The sequence below is a fragment of the Elephas maximus genome, chromosome 8 (genome assembly GCF_024166365.1).
Source record: "Elephas maximus indicus isolate mEleMax1 chromosome 8, mEleMax1 primary haplotype, whole genome shotgun sequence".
NCBI lineage: Eukaryota > Metazoa > Chordata > Mammalia > Proboscidea > Elephantidae > Elephas > Elephas maximus.
In genome coordinates, this window is record NC_064826.1 from 81,547,435 (window position 1) to 81,565,634 (window position 18,200).

At 37.4% G+C, this 18,200-nt stretch overlaps 1 protein-coding gene across 1 annotated transcript in view; it reads left to right on the forward strand.

Annotated features, from left to right (window-relative positions):
- Window positions 1–859: 859 nt before the first annotated feature.
- The window catches only part of ABCB5 (ATP binding cassette subfamily B member 5), a 112,021-nt gene continuing 94,680 nt past the window's right edge, over window positions 860–18,200 (forward strand). Inside the window, exons 1-6 of the mRNA XM_049894288.1 lie at window positions 860–912; window positions 3,768–3,819; window positions 6,326–6,476; window positions 7,821–7,875; window positions 17,523–17,714; window positions 17,799–17,970. Coding sequence (XP_049750245.1) covers window positions 860–912; window positions 3,768–3,819; window positions 6,326–6,476; window positions 7,821–7,875; window positions 17,523–17,714; window positions 17,799–17,970 — 675 coding nt within the window. The remainder of the gene's footprint in view (window positions 913–3,767; window positions 3,820–6,325; window positions 6,477–7,820; window positions 7,876–17,522; window positions 17,715–17,798; window positions 17,971–18,200) is intronic.

An 18,200-nucleotide genomic window follows, 5' to 3' on the forward strand; every position in this document is an offset into this window, starting at 1 on the left:
TATACGTCTGCAATGCAATGTTAATTTATGTGCGTAGCTGTGATTTTAAGACTAGCGAGGATCCTTGGTGGTCCAGTGGTTAAGAGCTCGGCTACTAACCAAAAGGTCTGGCAGTTTGAAACCACCACGCACTCCTTGGAAACCCTACGGGGAAGTTCTGCTCTGTCATGTAGGGTCACTATGAATTGGAATCACCTTGATGGCAACGTTTTTTTTTGTTTGTTTGTTTTTTGTTTTTAAGATAGCTAAGATCCTGACGTTTCATCCAAAGGAAGGATATATTATGCTCAATATAGTTTTAATCATGAGTGGATTTACAGAATAGCCTACTTTTTTGATAACTGTTAATCCATATATAGTGGAAGCTCTAACTTGCTTATATGTTTGGTGAACTGGAACAGTCTCCTCCCTCAGGTTGCTGGCTGACAGAAACCACTGTGCCAGTTTCACAGGGAAAACTAAGCATAAGGTAATCTAAAGGTTTTCATCAATTTTAATCAGGTCAGCGGCAGAATGAGAATAAAATCCAGTGTCCTGAAAAACCATACATTGTCCATCTGGTTTTTCTTCTTTTATTCCAATACTAAAATTTTTATTAGCTCCAAGTATAAGCTCAGCATCAGGCAAAAGTTATAAATTCAATGACAAAATCAGAAAAGATGAAATATCAACTCAGAAACTTCAGCTGCAGAGTGGGAGGAGTGTATGGGGTGAAATTCTACACAGTGTTCTTTTTCAGACCCTCTTTTTCTTTTTTTTTTATAGGACTGTGAAAATGCTTTATATCAACTAAGTGATAAGATTTCACATAGTCATGTTTGTTAATATTTTATTTCAGAGGAATTAAATTGTAAATAAGATGATACATTCCGAAAGAGCTGAGGAGATGCAAGGAAATTATCAGAGAAATGGGTAAGTTTTGCTTAAATTCTGCAAAAAAGTGTTTTTCTTCTGCAACTTCAAATATGCCTTAGTCTTTCACAGCTGTGGCAAAAAACGTTTGCAATTTTCTCCAAAAATAGCAGTGCTATATTTAATAGTGATTTTAGGACTTATAACAGCCACAGGGAGCACTGGTGGCACAGTGGTTAAGTGTTGGCCTACTAACCAAAATGTCGGCAGTTTGGATCCACCAGGTGCTCCTCGGAAGCCATATGGGACAGCTCTACTCTGTCCCATAGTGTTGCTATGACTCGGAATGGATTTGACTGCAACGGGTTTGGATTTTTGGTTAATAGCTGCAGGATTTGATTTCATTCTTCAGATATTTCCTCTTCTGAATTTCTTGTACCTTACCAGGGTATAGAGGAAAGATGCCTGAGTATTTTCATTTCAATTCTCTATGGACCCTTCATTCCATGTGAGACATTTAATAAAACAAAATGTTGGATTCTAATTATTTTTTCACTAAATGCATGTCTGTGTGCATATGTATGTTACAAAACTTCCTCATCTCTAATGAATTAATTCCAGCTTTACAATGCAAATATTTAAAAATCTAATTTATTTCCACTTTTTCACAATAAGGCAGATGTACATACTATAAACCTGGAGAGGATCCCTCTAGATCTCATGGTTCACTAATGCAGGGTTACAAATAGCCAGAAAGGGAGCTCCCTCTATACCATCTTCTCAAGTTTTAGAATGTTTTGGTGAGAAACTTCTTGAAGCTGAAGCAAATTCCTCTTGGAAACATTCTGAAAAACAGAAGAGTTACATCCCCCACCCTCTAGCGCTCTCTTTATCTTCTCCTCCTCCAGGGTAAATTTACCCCATATCTTTGGATATTTACCCCATATCTATCTCTAAGCATCTTTTGCTCTTAAATCCAAAGCAGATTCACCAAATGCTGATAGGAAAGGTGATGAGAATAGAGGTTTATTTTGGAACATTTGTGCACTAAGCATTATCTGTGGGCTGAATCATGTTTTTAGCAGATATTGCCCAAAAGGCCTCTTAAAGCTAAGAGCTCAGAGTTTAGGCTCTGGAGTCAGGCTCAAGTCCAGTTAGTAGCTGTGTAAGCTTGGGCTATTTAACTATTCTGTGATTCAGTTGCCTATAAAATGGTCGTGATAATACTAATCGGCTACAGGAGTCGATTCCATCTCATGGTAACTCGATGTGTGTCAGAGTAGAATTGTGCTCCATACAGTTTGCAATGGGTGATCAAAGTAGATGGCCAGACCTTTCTTCCTAGGCACATCCAAACTTTCAATTAGCAGCCAAGCACATTAACTGTTTTACCCAGGGACTCTGATCATGATACTAGTTACCTCCTAAGGTTTCTATAGAAACAGTGGTGGACCAAAAAATATGTCAGTAGGAACACAATAGCAAACGAGTGCAACAGTTATGTACCACCACGCAGAAAATTAGATGAGCACGTGGTAAATTTTGCTAGTCTCCATAAGGAAGTGAGAAACTGTGCTTGTTTCATTTGGATGTAAGAGCATGGGAGAAAACAATCTGAAAGAAAATAGGTATAAGGATTGAAGGCAAGGGTTGGATGAGTGGTGAAAAGTGCAATCGGAGTGGGATATAGGTTTTGGGTTTGGCCTTCCAGCTTGCAAACCCTAAAGCATAGATAGAGCGCTCTAAGCGAGGAAACTGGCTGCCTCAAGTCCCTCACCCCCTATGGCGTAACCAGCGCCTGCCCCCATGACTTAGGCTCCTTCCTCACCCTGGGCATCACAGGGGCACGGAAATCTGTCGGGCCGAAGACCCCCAAACCTACCTTTCCGCAGCCGTGCAGTTCTCCACTCTCAACCACAGTGGGAAAGAGACTTTTGAAAGACCCTGGAGCCCTCCTTCGAAGGCTTTCCATGAAAGTCAATAGACAGAAATGTTTTCTCTGAAACAAAACTTATGAAGGAAGGAGAACTTGCTGGATCTTAAGCTTTAAAATCCGCATTTGAGGCGGGAGGAGGGGTTGTGGGACTCTACAACCTTGGTGCGTAGTCTCAGAGCACATTGGCCCAGTATGTAAGTAAATTATTAAACTCTCTCAGAATAAAATTAAGTGACTCGTCGCCTATCCGGTCTGATAGAACAGTATGTATTAAAGCTGGAAGGAAGAGTCAAGTTCTCACTTTCGAGATGGCTTTTTAGAAAACAATCTGTTCACCTCCAGTCTTTTAATGTTTTGGAATCTGTGTGTGTGTGTGTGTGTGTGTGTGTATTTAATAGATAGATTTCCCTGACCTGAAAGAATAAATTTATGATTTTCAATTGGACCTCCTTGAAATGTTGAGCTAAGAAATAAAAATTTTAAATGGGGAACAAAATTCAAGAGTGCACTTGTTTAGTGCGTTCTTAACAGGCCTCCTTTCATTAAAAGCTTGTAGTTGCTCTTGAGCAAGTTATTACAAAGGGTTAAAAATGTGCTCCAGAGTATTGTCTTCTGTTGTAACCCTAAGAAACTTAGGGGCAGCCAGTAAAAACTTATTTTCTCAGTAATTATCCTAAAGATCTTTGTACTGTCCATCAAGATTATTTTTAAAATTTCAATATTGATATACATTTGCTACCAAAGTCGACTGCTAACCAAAAGGTTGGCCATTCAAACCCACCCAGAGGCACCTTGGAAGACAAGCCTGGCAATCTGCTTCCAAAAGGTCACAGCCTTGAAAACCCTATGGGGTAGTTCTACTCAACTCACATGGGGTCACTAACAACAGCAACAATCAATGTGACACAAATTTTAAATGAAAAATTTTGCACATCATGCTGGCATTGTAACCTTCCCATTTTAAACATTCGTTTTCCAGAACACTAGAACTGCCTCAAGTGAGACAACAAGCTGTTGGACCTATTGAGATAGTAAGTCAAATCAGTTGGAAAGTACGTGAATAAGAAAATTATAGGGAATTTCTAGTAGTAAATGAAATGGTTTTGTTTGTTTGATAGTTTACATCTATTTTTTGAAAGAAAAAAAAACTAATCTACGTGTTACTTCCAAAAGGGAAAAAATATAAAAATAATGAAAGTTCCATGATAAGAAAAATAAACAACACAACTTGCAAAAAAGAGAGTACAATTAATTTCTAGTGACTCAGTGCCTTGCAAAGCTAAATTCAGAACAAAAAACGCTATATATACAATGACTCCATACATACATATTTTTTTCCAATATTCATAAATTTTACCAGAGGTTATTTCTGAGTAGTGACAGAATTATGGATGACAGTCACTATCTTATGTCTATATTTCAGTATTTTCCAGTGACTGTATATTGATATATGCTGCTTTTTTATCTTCTAAATTATTAAAAATCCTTTTAAAATAGAAATCTAAATATTTTTATAAATTTCTATATATTGGAAAAAGGGCCCTGGTGGTGCAGTGGTTAAGCACTTGGCTGCTAACCGAAAGGTCAATGATTCAAACCCACCAACGCTCTGCAGAAGCAAGATGTGGCAGTCTGCTTCCATAAAAATTACAACCTTAGAAACATTATGGGCAGTGGTGTCACTACGGGGGTGGAGGGAGTATGGGCTGCACTGAGTGACACTGTCATAGTGGGTGGACCCAAACGACTGTCTAGAAAATTTGTGTGCAGTGTTTCAGCAGAAATTTATTATTTTTTATAAAAATATCCCTGTAGTTATGGAAATCCTAGCGGCGTAGTGGTTAAGAGCTATGGCTGCTAACCAAAAGGTCATCTGATCAAATCCACCAGGCACTCCTTGGAAACCCTATGGGGCAGTTCTACTCTGTCCTATAGGGTCGCTATGAGTTCCTAATTGACTCATAGCGACTAGAAAGCAACGAGTCGATCGGTCGGTAGTTAGTTATAACAACAACAACAAAAATTTTATAAGGCCAGTTTACATATACCAATATACCTACAAGGCTAAAAGTACATGGTGATTTTCTTTTTGAACCTTCTAATGCGCTCTGGTCACAGCTGTCGTTATTACTCAATGACAATGTCGCTTCGAATCACATGGTTTTTCATCTGCAAGCACCGCAAACACATGCTGTTGTTTTTCCTGACAGTGTTTTTATAGTCACTGCTTTTGCAGATTATCTGGTGTTTTAGCTACAATATCGTGGCAATTAGATGGGGAGGGTGATACCCACCCTAGTGATGCCACTGCTTATGGGGCAGTTTCTACTCTGTCCTATAGGGTCGCTATGGGTTGGAATTGGCTTGATGGTTATGGTTTTGGTTTTTTTATGTAGCAGAAAGTGTTTCTAGTATAAGGATACATCTTTGGATTATGTTCAAGGAACATTTTCATTCGCGTTCACCGGCAGCCTCTCTGCCTGCTCTGATCCCTATGCCAGTGTGGCTGTCAGCATAATTAGAAATGCACATGAAACAGTGCCCTTTTGTTCAGAAGTCAAATTAAAAAGAACCTGGGAGGGGGCAGAACATGGCAAACTGTTTCAAGGAGATAACAGACTATTCTGGGCAAGGGTGGAGGATCGGTTACCCTCCTACCACCTGTACTACTGAGTATAGTGCTATGGAAGTTACACTATACATTTTTATTTGCTATTTCGTGAATGAATGGAAAAACATGAAAATTTTCAGCCTCCACTCACAAAATATTTACGAAGTTCCTCAAGCTATTATGCAAACCTAATTATATTTCAATACCTTCTTACATTTTATCTTGGCCCCTGACGGTAAAATAATTAATCCAGGTTTTCATGTTCGCTCGTGTTTTGGTTTCAAAATAGTGCTTTGGGGGTCTGCTGTAGAATAAAATATAAAACATTCAGTATTTGCCTTTCAGATATTTCTTTTTTCAAACAGCCTTGAAAATTACTTTAGAGGACGGACATTGTCCTGGGTGGAAAAAATCTGGGGCTTTAAAACAAGAATCAAGAATATAGTCCATAACATTTAGCGAGCTAATTTTTACTACACAGCTGCCATTCATAGTGCTTAGTTGTATCACTGCTATAATGCTGATAAGCCTAAGAAATAGATTTGGGGAAAGTTTGCAGATTAATTTTCCATAAGCAAAGATATTGTCATTAAAAAATAATAATAATAATTTTTTTTTTACACCCCTTCAAAATAACTTAATTGATTCCTGAGTCAATCAGTGGAAGGCAGTTTCTGATTCACACCCACATCTAGGCTAACTTGCATCACCTGTCTACAATTTGTTTTAATTAAGCCACTTTATTTTCCAACAATGTTTTAAAAGTAGATTGTAAATTCTTAAAATTGGGGATATACATATATACATGCATATATATCCATTATTTTATGCATTTATTAATCAACCCGTAAAGTAGTATTTACTTGATGGCAAAAACTAGATTGTCTGCAGCTGTAATGCTACTGGGTTTTATTTGTTTTCCTCAGTTCCGATTTGCCGATGGACTCGACATCACACTCATGATCCTGGGATTACTGGCATCACTGGTGAACGGAGCCTGTCTTCCTGTAATGTCAGTGGTTTTAGGGAAAATGAGTGATAAACTAATTAGCGGTTGTCTAATCAGAACCAACACAAGTGAGTACAATCTTTATTTTTCTGGATTGCTGGGGACGCAAACTCATAAAATAATAAAAACCATTGAGCTCACAGTACAGATTATTGTATTGTCAAACAGTATCCATATAATATACATTCAAGTCATATATTATTATATATATTGCTAGGGACTAAAGAACATCCCCCAAGAAACTATGAGCTCTTAGTGTGATAACTTTATTGTCAAACAGAATTTTTATATTATGTATTCATGTCAGCTATCTAAAATATAATATTTAGATAATTAAGAATTCTACAAATATAAATGTATTTTTAATTTACTGACAGTGCAGTATAAAAGAGCCATCTGAGACTCACCATAGATCAGCCTGTCTAAGATTTCAAAGAATTTCCTATCACAAATGGTGCTATATCAGAATGTAATAGACGGCTTGGGCCATTCCAGGCCACTGTATTACACCCGTTCAAAGTAAGAAATCAAGAATCGCTAAATCATTTGAATAAATAGCTACTTAAAACCCCTTCACATCAAGACAATTCCAACTCAGAGCGACCCTACAGGACAGAGTAGAACTGCCCCATAGAGTTTTCAAGGAGCAGCTGGTGGATTTGAACTGCCCACCTTTTGATTAGCAGCCATAGCACTTAACCACTACGCCACCCGGGTTTCCTGGATAGCTCCTTAGGATTTCTTTAACAGTACATAGACATCTATGGCACTATAGAACACGATGCAGCAAGGAAGCAGGAAAGAACATGCAGAAAATCACAATACTAGAGACAAATACCCTGAATGAAGATTAAATAAATAAAGATAGGGGGAGAAATTTCAATCAGTGTGAGAAGTGTTTTTGTATTGCCTGTGTTTGCAGACAGCCTTCACATATCATTGCCTCTTCAGCATTCTCTTTCAGGATTATGTCCTTGGAGATGAACTTATCCCTTAGGTGTAAGTTCCAACAATTCTCCTATGCACTGACATAGTGAGAATCCGCAGTCTTTTTTATGTGGTGGATATTATAAATAATAGTAATTTCCTGCTTGTACTTTTTTCCCCCAAATTCCACCTTAGGAAGAATCTCTGTAGCTGTTCATTATAACTGGGACAAATATCTCATTAAAACCTGGACCTTTTTTTAGACACTAACCTTGCTATGTGACAGTTTATCTCCTTCTTTGCCCTATTTGACTTTAAATACTAATTTACACCATCTTGTTTTCCATCCCAAGAATCTTTCAAGTGTCCCAGTCTTGTTTGAGTGGAATAACCCCATTGCTTCCAATGAGCTATGTGTGAAACAGTGTAGCCTATTATAAACTAATTTCCTTTATAACTTAAAAAAATTTTTTTTTTCCTAACAGCAAATGATCAAAACTGTAATCAGTCCCAAGAGAAGTCTAATGAAGATATGATGCTGTAAGTCCAAATGAAATGTTAACATCAGGGTCATTGTATGCTGCTGTATTCAATATTTACAAAGAAAAAACAACTGAAAGTTGTCTGATCATTGACATTACATAGAAGTGATTAAAGCAGATATTTCCTCTTCTTCCATTATGTATATAAAATACAATTATTCTATAAGTTTTCTTCCATTCGAAAGGTTTGTAAGTTCATAGCTTTGGATTGTATTTGACAAAATGGTCATTGATAGGAAATTTGTGGGGGTTTGCATTTTTATATCGGTTTTGCCCCCAGAACTAAAGATACATGCCCTAGAGGATAAATGACAAGTTGTTTCTCTCTTCTTTTTAAATTATTTTCCTTCCAAGCTTTATAGAATATGCCATTACTATAAACTTTTAAAACCAGAAAGATTTGTGCAACAAATAAATATAATAAAATTTTATTCAGACTAACTTTGGAGACTAATTATATATAGAGGCCCTGGTGGCACAGTGGTTAAGAGCTCAGGCTGCTAATCAAAAGGTCAGCAGTTGGAGTCCATGGGCCTCTCCTTAGAAACGCTATAGGGCAGTTCTACTCTGTCCTACTGGGTCGCTACGAGTCGGAATCTGTATAATGTATATATAACATATATGTATATAAGAAACCCTGGTGGTGTAGTGGTTAAGTGTTACTAAGGCTGCTAACCAAAGGGTCGGCAGTTCAAATCCACCAGGTCCTCCTTGAAAACTCTATGGGGCAGTCCTACTGTGTCCTGTAGGGTAGCTATGAGTCAGAATCGGCTCGATGGCACCGGGTTATTGGTTTTTATATGTATATAACTTGATATAGTAAAATTTGATTTAAACTAAAAAATGTCAAGTGTGAATAATAGGTAGATTATAAGGACATTCTGTTTTTGTAATTTTATATATTAAACAATATGCTTTACTCATGATGTGCTGAGTTTCTTACTCAGATAGGTGTTACTTTAGTGCATACATTCACTGGATTTCAGTAGTGTCTCACTAAAACTCCCGGAGTCTACCGTAAACCTAAGTCATCCCTCATTCTGTTCTCTTGCAAGTGAGGCCTTCATGTTGCACAAACCCGAGGACACCCATCACACTGTAGTGACACCTCCTGGCCCATAATCCTTCGCCTGCACCATCCAATCCATTAGCCACAACTACATGTGACTGTTCAAATTTAAATTAAACTAAATGAAAAATTCACTTTCTCATTCCAGCCACATTTCAAGTTTTCAATGGCCACATGTGACTAGTGGCTACTATACTAGACGGCACAGATGTATAGCAGTTCTGTCATCACAGAAAGTCCTCCTGGACAGCACTGTCCTGGACTGCAGTGTGAACGGTGGCCCCTCGAGTTGTGCTTTACTACAGCCCCAACTTTCTTTGAGGGAAAATTCTTTATTTTAACAACTTTTATGTAAAATGTCTTTATATGTGATCTCTTGAAAACTCCTGATTAGGATCCAGGGTATTGCCTTCCACTGAATTCTAGACTTATAGTATTAAAGCACAGCTCTGATACTCAATTATGAAGCATGAGTTTCTTACCAAAAAAGGGTTTGGAATTTTAAAAATAGGGGCACCCATTTGAAAAGGATTCAAAAAGACAATAAAAGGGAGAATAAGATGGAAATAAAAAGATAGGTCTCTGTGCAGTTATTTAAAGTCCACTTAATTTTTAAAGAAATGTTCTTAACATTTATGATGCAGTATTTGTTATGCTATTGTTTTTAAAACAGTGTTTTGTTTGGGTGATATTTGAGATAACCACCAAACCAACCAAAACCATTGTCATCAAGTCGATTCCAACTCATAGTGACCCTGTAGGACAGAGTGGAACTGTCCCATAGGGTTTCCAAGGAGAGGCTGATGGATTCACACTGCCGATCTTCTGGTTAGCAGCCTGAGCTCGTAACTACTGCACCGTCAGGGCTCCACATGAGATACATGATGAAAAAATGTTCCGTTGTCAAGTGGTTTGGGAAATGCTGTAGACAGGAGTCTCTCTTGGGTACACACAATATACATAAGCCTATTAAAGGCTCCACTTAGTTAACTTGGTTTAATACAAGTTTTTCAAATATATTTGACTATGAAACCTCATTTTTCTTCCCCAATACCTATTAACATTCTGTGGAACTTATGTTTTAATGAGCACATTTTTAGGAAACAATGCTTTATATAATTTTTTTACTTAGCGTAAGGTAATACCTCTTTTATTTATAATTATCAGGAACTGCAGAATTTTATTCTACCAAAATTATTTTCCAACTAAAATGACTCATAGCTTTATTCAATTTTAATGTTTAATGTTAAGTCCATGCCTTTGTCTTATTAATCAGAATATTCTGAAAATAAGTTGATCTTTGCTTGTTGACTCCAGATTGTAATGACTAAATAGTCCCCAGATTACTACTAGTATGATGCCTCCTCTTTTGCTGTCAAGAGTTAATTCATTAATTCTGTATTAACTTCTAAGCATCTTCTTCCCTCCTTTTTGCTGCTCTGATATGTCTAATATAACCTAAGCAAAAATGAAGGGAAAAACTAGATGACCAAGTCTATGTTAGATTAGGTTCAACTGCATTTAACATAAAGTTAATCATAATAGTGGCTTGAACAAAAACCCATTGCCATGTAGTCGGTTCTGACTCATAGTAACCCTATAGAACAGAGGAAAACTTCCCCATAGGGTTTCCGAGGAGCAGCTGAAGAGAGAAACTTATTTCTCTCACACATAAATATCTGAACATAGGCAGTCTAAAGATGAAACATGGCTCATTAATTATTAGGGACCCAGAATCCTTTCTGTTGTTCTGCTCCACCATCTTTGCACAGGCTTCCATCATCAACATCACTCCCTGGTCCAAAGTGGCTGCTGGAGTTCCAGCCATTACTATGTGGAAGGAGGAAGAAAAGAAAGCCCCTATTCAAAAAAAAAAAAGAAGAAGTAATCCTAGCCGAGTCAGTTCTTTTAATGAACTTTGCCAGATGTTCCACAGAACAATTCCACTTACACCTAAAAATGGCCTGATATTAGGCATATACCCACATCCGTTTTAGCTGGGCATATTGCTGCTCCAAATAAAATGGGAGTTCTATTTCTAAAGAAGATGAAAAGGCCAAATGTTAGTTGACAGATAACAATTAGCGATTTCTGCTGCATGAAGTTGTAGCCTAACATGATTTCCTAATTGTTTTTAGTGTATCTGAGGGATGTTAACAGGTAATACATTAAAAGGGGGGAGGGGTATGCTCATGGTCAAGTGGCTGAGACCATTTGTTAAACCGTTTCTTTGTGGTATCCTTTTTGGTTTTTTTTCATATGTTCACGTGTATCGTCAGTCTTAAAAAGGGGAGGGGGTTAGGTATGCAGTGTTTCCCAAACCTATTTGACCACTCTTTTTCTTCAGAAATCTTGCCAGGTGATTCAGATCACAGATTTAAGATTCAAATCATGGGCTTTTAAACTTTCAAGCTATAGAGACTGTTGGGTATCTACCTTGTATAAGTACAGTTTCTTCATCTGTAAAATATTAGTTAAATACTTCCCACATACAGTGGTTCTGGAGGTTAATACTCAGATATGTAAAGGATCTGGCATAACGTTTCCCACACTCTAAGTGCTCAATAATAGAGAGCAGTGGTCATTCAGTGGTAGAATTCTAGCCTTCCTTGTGGGAAACCTGGGTTCAATTCCCAACCAAGGCACCTTAATCACAGCCACAACTTGTCTGTCAGTGGAGGCCAGAGTGTTGTTGTGATGCTAAACAGGTGTCAGCAGAGCTTCTAGACAAAAGCAAACTAGGAAAAAAGGCTGGAGATCTACTTCTAAGAATCAACCAGTGAAAACACTATGGATCGCAAGTGTTACAAATTGAAAATTGGCTAGTCCATTTTTCCCAGTATTGTGTGGTTGTCCACCATTTTGTCATCCGATGTGATTTTCCTATGTGTCGTAAATTCTGTCTCTATGATCTTAATAAGGTGGGATTAGTGGCAGTTATTTTAATTAGGCAGGACTCAGTCTATAAGATTAGGTTGTATCTTAAATCAATCTTTTTTGAGATATTAAAGAGAGAAGCAAGCAGAGACACATGGGGACCTTATACCACCAAGAAAGCGGTGCTAGGAGCAGAGCATGTCTATAGACCCAGGGTCCCTGTACTGAGAAGCTCCTAGACCAGGGGAAGATTGATGACAAGGACTTTCCCACAGAGCCTACCGAGAGAAAAAGCGTTCCTCTGGACCTGGCACCCTGAATTTGGACTTCCAGCCTCCTAGACTGTGAAAGAATAAATTTCTGTTTATTAAAACTGGCCACTTGTGGTACTTCTGTTATAGCAGCACTAGATGACTAAGACAGCAAGGATAGCCCTGAGTCTAATTGGAGGGCAGCTAGCAACAATAACAACAGCAAGTGCTCAATAAAGGGAGCCATTAAACCAGCCTTAATTTGCATGCAGTTTTTAATCAGAAGGCTTAGACTCGAGGGTAGCTTCATTCTCTGATGCGAAATAAATTGCCTGAGTTTTGGGACTACTAGAGTTTTTTCTAGGTCCTAGGTAGTGAGTTTCTTGGAAGTCTGATTACTGAATGCATGAGGTTTTAATTGGTATGGCTCTTCGATATGGCATAAATTGGATGTATTGTTTTGTTTGTTTTTTTAAGGAATAGCCTTTTAAGAAAATAAATCAGTGCTATTACAAAAATTTCTAAATTACCTTTTCTGTTTAAATGATATTTTTATTATAGAAAATGGGAAAAGTAAAAATAAAGAATAAAATCAAATCACTGATACTCCCACTACTAAAGGATAATAAATACTAATTTTCATTTATATTTTTACAATCTTTTTACATGTGTAGGCGTATATATATTATTTTAATATAATTGAGATTATACTGTTCATATGCTCTCTTAACAGCTTTATCAAGGCATAATTTACTTATCATAAAAGTCACCAGTTTTGAGTGTCCAACTTGATGATATTTAGTAAATTTACCGAGTTGTGCAGCCATCACCACGATCCAGTTGTAGAACGTTTCTATCATCCTGTGAAGGTCTCTCCTTTACAGTCGGTCCTCGTTCCCATCCTCGGCCACAGGCGACTACTAATCTGCTTTCTGTCTCTAAAGATTTGCACTTTCCAAGCATTGCATATGCATGAAAACATACAATGTAGAAGGGTTTTACACCCGGCTTCATCTGCTTACCAGTTACCACTGTGGAGTTCATTCTGACTCACGCGACCTCAAGGGTGTCAGAGTAGAACTGTGCTCTACTGGGTTTTCATGACTGATTTTTCAGAAGTAGATCACCAGGCCTACCTTCGGAGGAGCTTCTGGGTGGGTTCAAACGGACAACCTTTCAGTTAGGAGTCAAGCACTGAACGGTTTGCACCACCCGAACACTCCTCTTTCACTTTGCATAACGTACTTGACATTCACATGCATTGTAACATGTGTCAGTAGTTTGTTCATTTTTATCGCTGAGTAGCAGTTCATTCCATTTGCCCATGAAAGCAGCGGTCAAGAAATCAAACAACATATTGCGTTGGGCGAATGTGCTGTAAAAGACCTCTTTAAAGTGTTGAAAAGTAAAGATGTCACTTTGAGGACTAAGGTACTCCTGACCCAATCCATGATATTTCAGTCGCCTCATAGCATGTGAAAACTGGACAGTGAATAAGGAAGACCAAAGAAGAATTGACGTATTTGAACTATGGTGTTGGCAAAGAATGTTGAATATACCGTGGACTGCCAGTAGAACAAACAAGTCAGTCTTGGAAGTGAGGAAGGCCAGACTTCGTCTCACGTACTTTGGATATGTTATCAGGAAGGACCGGTCCCTGCAGAAGGGCATCATGCTTGGCGAAGTAGAGGGTCAGCAAAACAGAGGAAGACCCTCAACGAGATGGATTGACACAGTGGCTCCAACAATGAGCTCAAAAATACCAATGATTGGGAGGTTGGCACAGGACCAGGCAGTGTTTCATTCTGTTGTACTTAGGGTCACTATAAGTTAGAGCCAAGTCAACGGCACCTAGCAACAAGTAACCATTGCAAGGATATATTACATTTTGTTTATCTGTTTACCAGTGGATGGACATTTGGTCGGTTTCTGTTTTTGAATAATTCCTCTATGAATATTGATGTACAAGTCTTTGTGTGGAATATTTTTTCATTTCTCTTGAGTAGATACCTAGGAGTGGAATTGGTGGGTCATATGGTAGGTTTATGTTTATCTGTTTAAGAAAGTACCTAACTGTTTTCTAAATGGTTACACCATTTTACTTACCCCCCAGCAATGTATGAGGGTTCCAGTTTCTCCACAACCGTGCCATTCTAGTGGGTGTGTCTCAGACACCATGAGACAGAGTCGACTTGATGGCAACGGGTTAGTTGATATGACGTGCTCTCATACTGTGGTTTTAATTTGTATTTCCCTGGTAACTAATAATGACAAGCATTTTTTCATACACCTTTTAGCCATTTATATATTTTCTTTGGTAAAATGTCTATTCAAATATTTTGCCTATTTATAGTTGTTCTTTTTGTCTTCTTACTATAGAGTTGTAAGAGTTTTTACAAATTCTAGATGCAAGTCCTTTATCAGATACATGACTGGCAAATATTTTCTTCTAGTCTTTTCATTTTCTTAATGGTTTCTTTTGAAGCACAAAAGTTTTAATTTTTTAAATTATTTTTTATTGTGTTTTCAGTGAAGGTTTACACAGCAGTTTAGGTTCCCATTCAACAATTTCTATGTAAATTGTTCAGTGACATTGGTTACATTCTTCACGATACGTAAACGTTCTCATTATTTCCATTCTGGTTGTTCTGTTTCCATTAATCTAGTTTCTCTGCCCCCTTACGTTCTCATCTTTGTTTTAAAGTCATTATGGACCATTCGGTCTCATACTGGTGATTTTTTAAAGGAGCACAATACTTATAGATGATATTCATGATTTTGTGAGCCAGTGTGTTATTTAGCAAGTTTTGAGTTTTGAATTCTGGTTTATCCAGTTTTATGCATCCTGATTTTGAATTTAAGAATTCTTTGTTTAATCCAAGGCCATAAAAACTTTCTCCTATGTTTTTTTCTGGAAATTTCAAAGTTTTAACTCTTACAGTTAGGTCTGTGATCCATTTTGAGTTAATTTCTATGAATGGTGTCAGGTAACAGTTTAAATTCATCTTTTTTACACATGGATATTCAGTTGTCCCAGCACCACTTGTTATAAAAACTATCTTTTCTCTATTGAACTGAAAATCAATTTTCCATAAGTGTAAAGGTTTATTTCTGGATTCTCAATACTGTTCCATTTATTTGTCTATTCTTATTCTAGCACTACTCTGTCTTAATTACTGTAGCTGTATAGTAAAAAATAAAGTAAAATCAGGAAATATAATAAGACTTCCAACTTTGTTCTTATTTTTAAAAATTGTTTTGGTTATTCTGAGTTCTTTACATTTCCTTATAAATTTTAGGATCATCTTGACAATTTCTGGGAAAAAAAGCCTGCTGGAATTTTGTCAGGGGTTGCAATAAATCTGTAGACCGGTATATTAAGTCTCCCAATTCATGAACATGGATTGTCTCTTAGTTTATTTAGAACTTCTTTAACTTCTCTCAAAAATGTTTTGTAGTTTTCAGTGTATAAGTTTTGCATTTCATCTGTTCCTTTGATTTTGTAACTCATTTTCCTCTTACAATATTGTGTCCTTCCAATGCACTAGAAAATTATCAAAACAGCATGATTTTTAATGACCCTGTAGTGTTCTGTCATGTCCTTGAACAGTCCCTCTTATTAGAAAACACTGATTTTCCCTGGTACCACATTCTCCTGGCTTTCCAACTCTCTCACTGAGTATTGGCTATTCTCACCTCTTCTGCAGGCTCTTCCTCCTCAACCCAAACTCTATACATTTGGAGAGTCCCTGAGATCAGTCCTTGGTCTTCATTTCTTTCTTACCTACAGTGCATACTACATTCTCTCTCTCTCTCTCTCACTCTTTCTCATTTTTGCCAGCCTATGGGTCATTTTTGGTTTAAGTAAGTAGCCATTTCCCCCTCTCTCTAACTCTTGCTAACTACTAATCTACTTTCTTTTTAGTCTCTGTTTTAATTGTCAAGTATAAACTGATGACTTTCACATTTGCATCTTCAGCCTAGATCCCTCTCCAGTGCTTCAGACTCTCATTTTCAACTTCTACCTTGATGTCCACTTAGGTGTTTAATAGGCATTTCAGACTTAACATGTCTTAAACAGAACTCATGGCATCCCCTGTGAATTTGTTCCTCTCCCATATCCACAAATGGGACCCCATTCAGCCAGCTTTTCAAGTCAAAACCTAAAATTATTCTTGATTTCTTTCCTTTTATTTCTCATGTCTAGTTCACTGACAATTCCTATTCATTCTGCTTCCAACATATATCTAGAATCTGTCCACTTCTTTGCAAGTCAGCTGCCACCACCCTCATCCAAGTCCCCATTCTTCTCACCTTCACCTCTTAACTAAATGTCCTGCTTCCATTATTGTCCCCTGCATCCATTCTCCAGAGAGGAGCCAAAGTGATCTTTTCAAAAAGTTAACGGATAAAGTCACCCCATGCTTAAATCCTCCAGTAGTCTTCTGTTTCTCTTGGAATACAATCTGAACAATGCACCATGGCCAAATACCCTATGACATGACAAATTCTTCAGCCTCATTACTTCATATGACTTTGGACTTATTTTATTCTTGGAGCATGCTAAACTTTTCCCCCTCCTCAGACCATTATGTTTACTCTTCTCTCTCTCTAGAATTCTCTTTTTCTTGCTCTTTTTATGGTTGGCTCCTTTTCATCTTTTGGATACCAGATAAAATCTTACTTCCACAAAGAAACTTTCCTTAACCACTCTACTTATCTGCACTAGCTCTCCCAACCCACGTTTCCCATCAATTATTCCATGACTTATCCTTCATAGAGCAATACAAATTTTTTTTATTTGTGTATGGCCTGTTTCCTTCCACCAGAATGTAAAGTCTTCAAGGATGGAGACGTATGATCTTGTTCATGACTGTATCCTTAGCACCTCACACCTAGTGAGCACTCAGTAAATGGTTATCAAATGAATACATATCTTATATGGTCTCTGCTTAGATATTTAGGTGGTTTTCAGCTTTATTATTAATGCTACAGTGACCATTTATATAGCTTAATCCTTGTACGTATTTCCTTAGGTTAACTTTTAAGTTGAATCTTTAATTAAGTGGTATGTATATATGTAAAGCTTTTTATCAAATGCTTTTGACAACTATCATTTTTTTTACGCTCTTGTTCCGTGTGCAGATGTCTTAATTACATCCATCTCCATTGCAACTTTTTCAAGTTAAATTATTAAAAACATTGAAGGAAAATATGAATAACAAATCAGTTTTGAACTACTGATTTCCACTAATAGTGTGAGGGTGATACTCTAGAGAGCAGGGAAAATGAGATTATTACAGTCTTTCTTGTGGCTGTTTATTTGAGTTTTTTATACTTCCTAGCGTCAATGCTTCCAATCAAATAGTGTATTAGATTTCTTTTTTATTAACAAGGGAAAAAAGTTGTGCATCAGTCACTCTAACATTTACAATAATCTTTTTTCAGGTTGACACTGTATTATATTGGAGTAGGGCTGACAGCCTTGGTTTTTGGCTACATGCAGATTTCTTTTTGGGTTATAACTGCAGCACGGCAGACCAAGAGAATTCAAGAACAGTTTTTTCGTTCGATTTTGGCACAGGACATCAGCTGGTTTGATAGCTGTGACATCGGTGAACTCAACACTCGCATGACTGAGTAAGAGGATAGATGTGTAGCACATCCATTTTGTTTATATATATGACGGATACACGGCTTATTAATTTTATTTGCTTCTTTCAGGGACATCAACAAAATCAGTGATGGTATTGGAGACAAGTTTGCCCTGCTGTTTCAAAACATGTCTACCTTTTCTATTGGCCTAATGGTTGGTTTGGTGAAAGGCTGGAAGCTGACCCTGGTGACTCTGTCCACAGCTCCACTTATCATGGCTTCGGCAGCAGTGTGTTCTCGGGTGGGCAAATGGCTAATGCAGTGTTGACTGAAAGCAGGAGAGTGAACTGGATGTCTTGCTGAGTTCATCAGATAAGAATTTCTATTCATTTTTCATGTCCCAGAATACAAAGGAATTATATACCACGAAACGCTTTTGATTTTGTTCATCATTAATCACCTCTGTATCTTCATATTATTTGACTAAAATATGGTTTGTTTTAATATCTTACTAACATTTAAGAAAAAGAA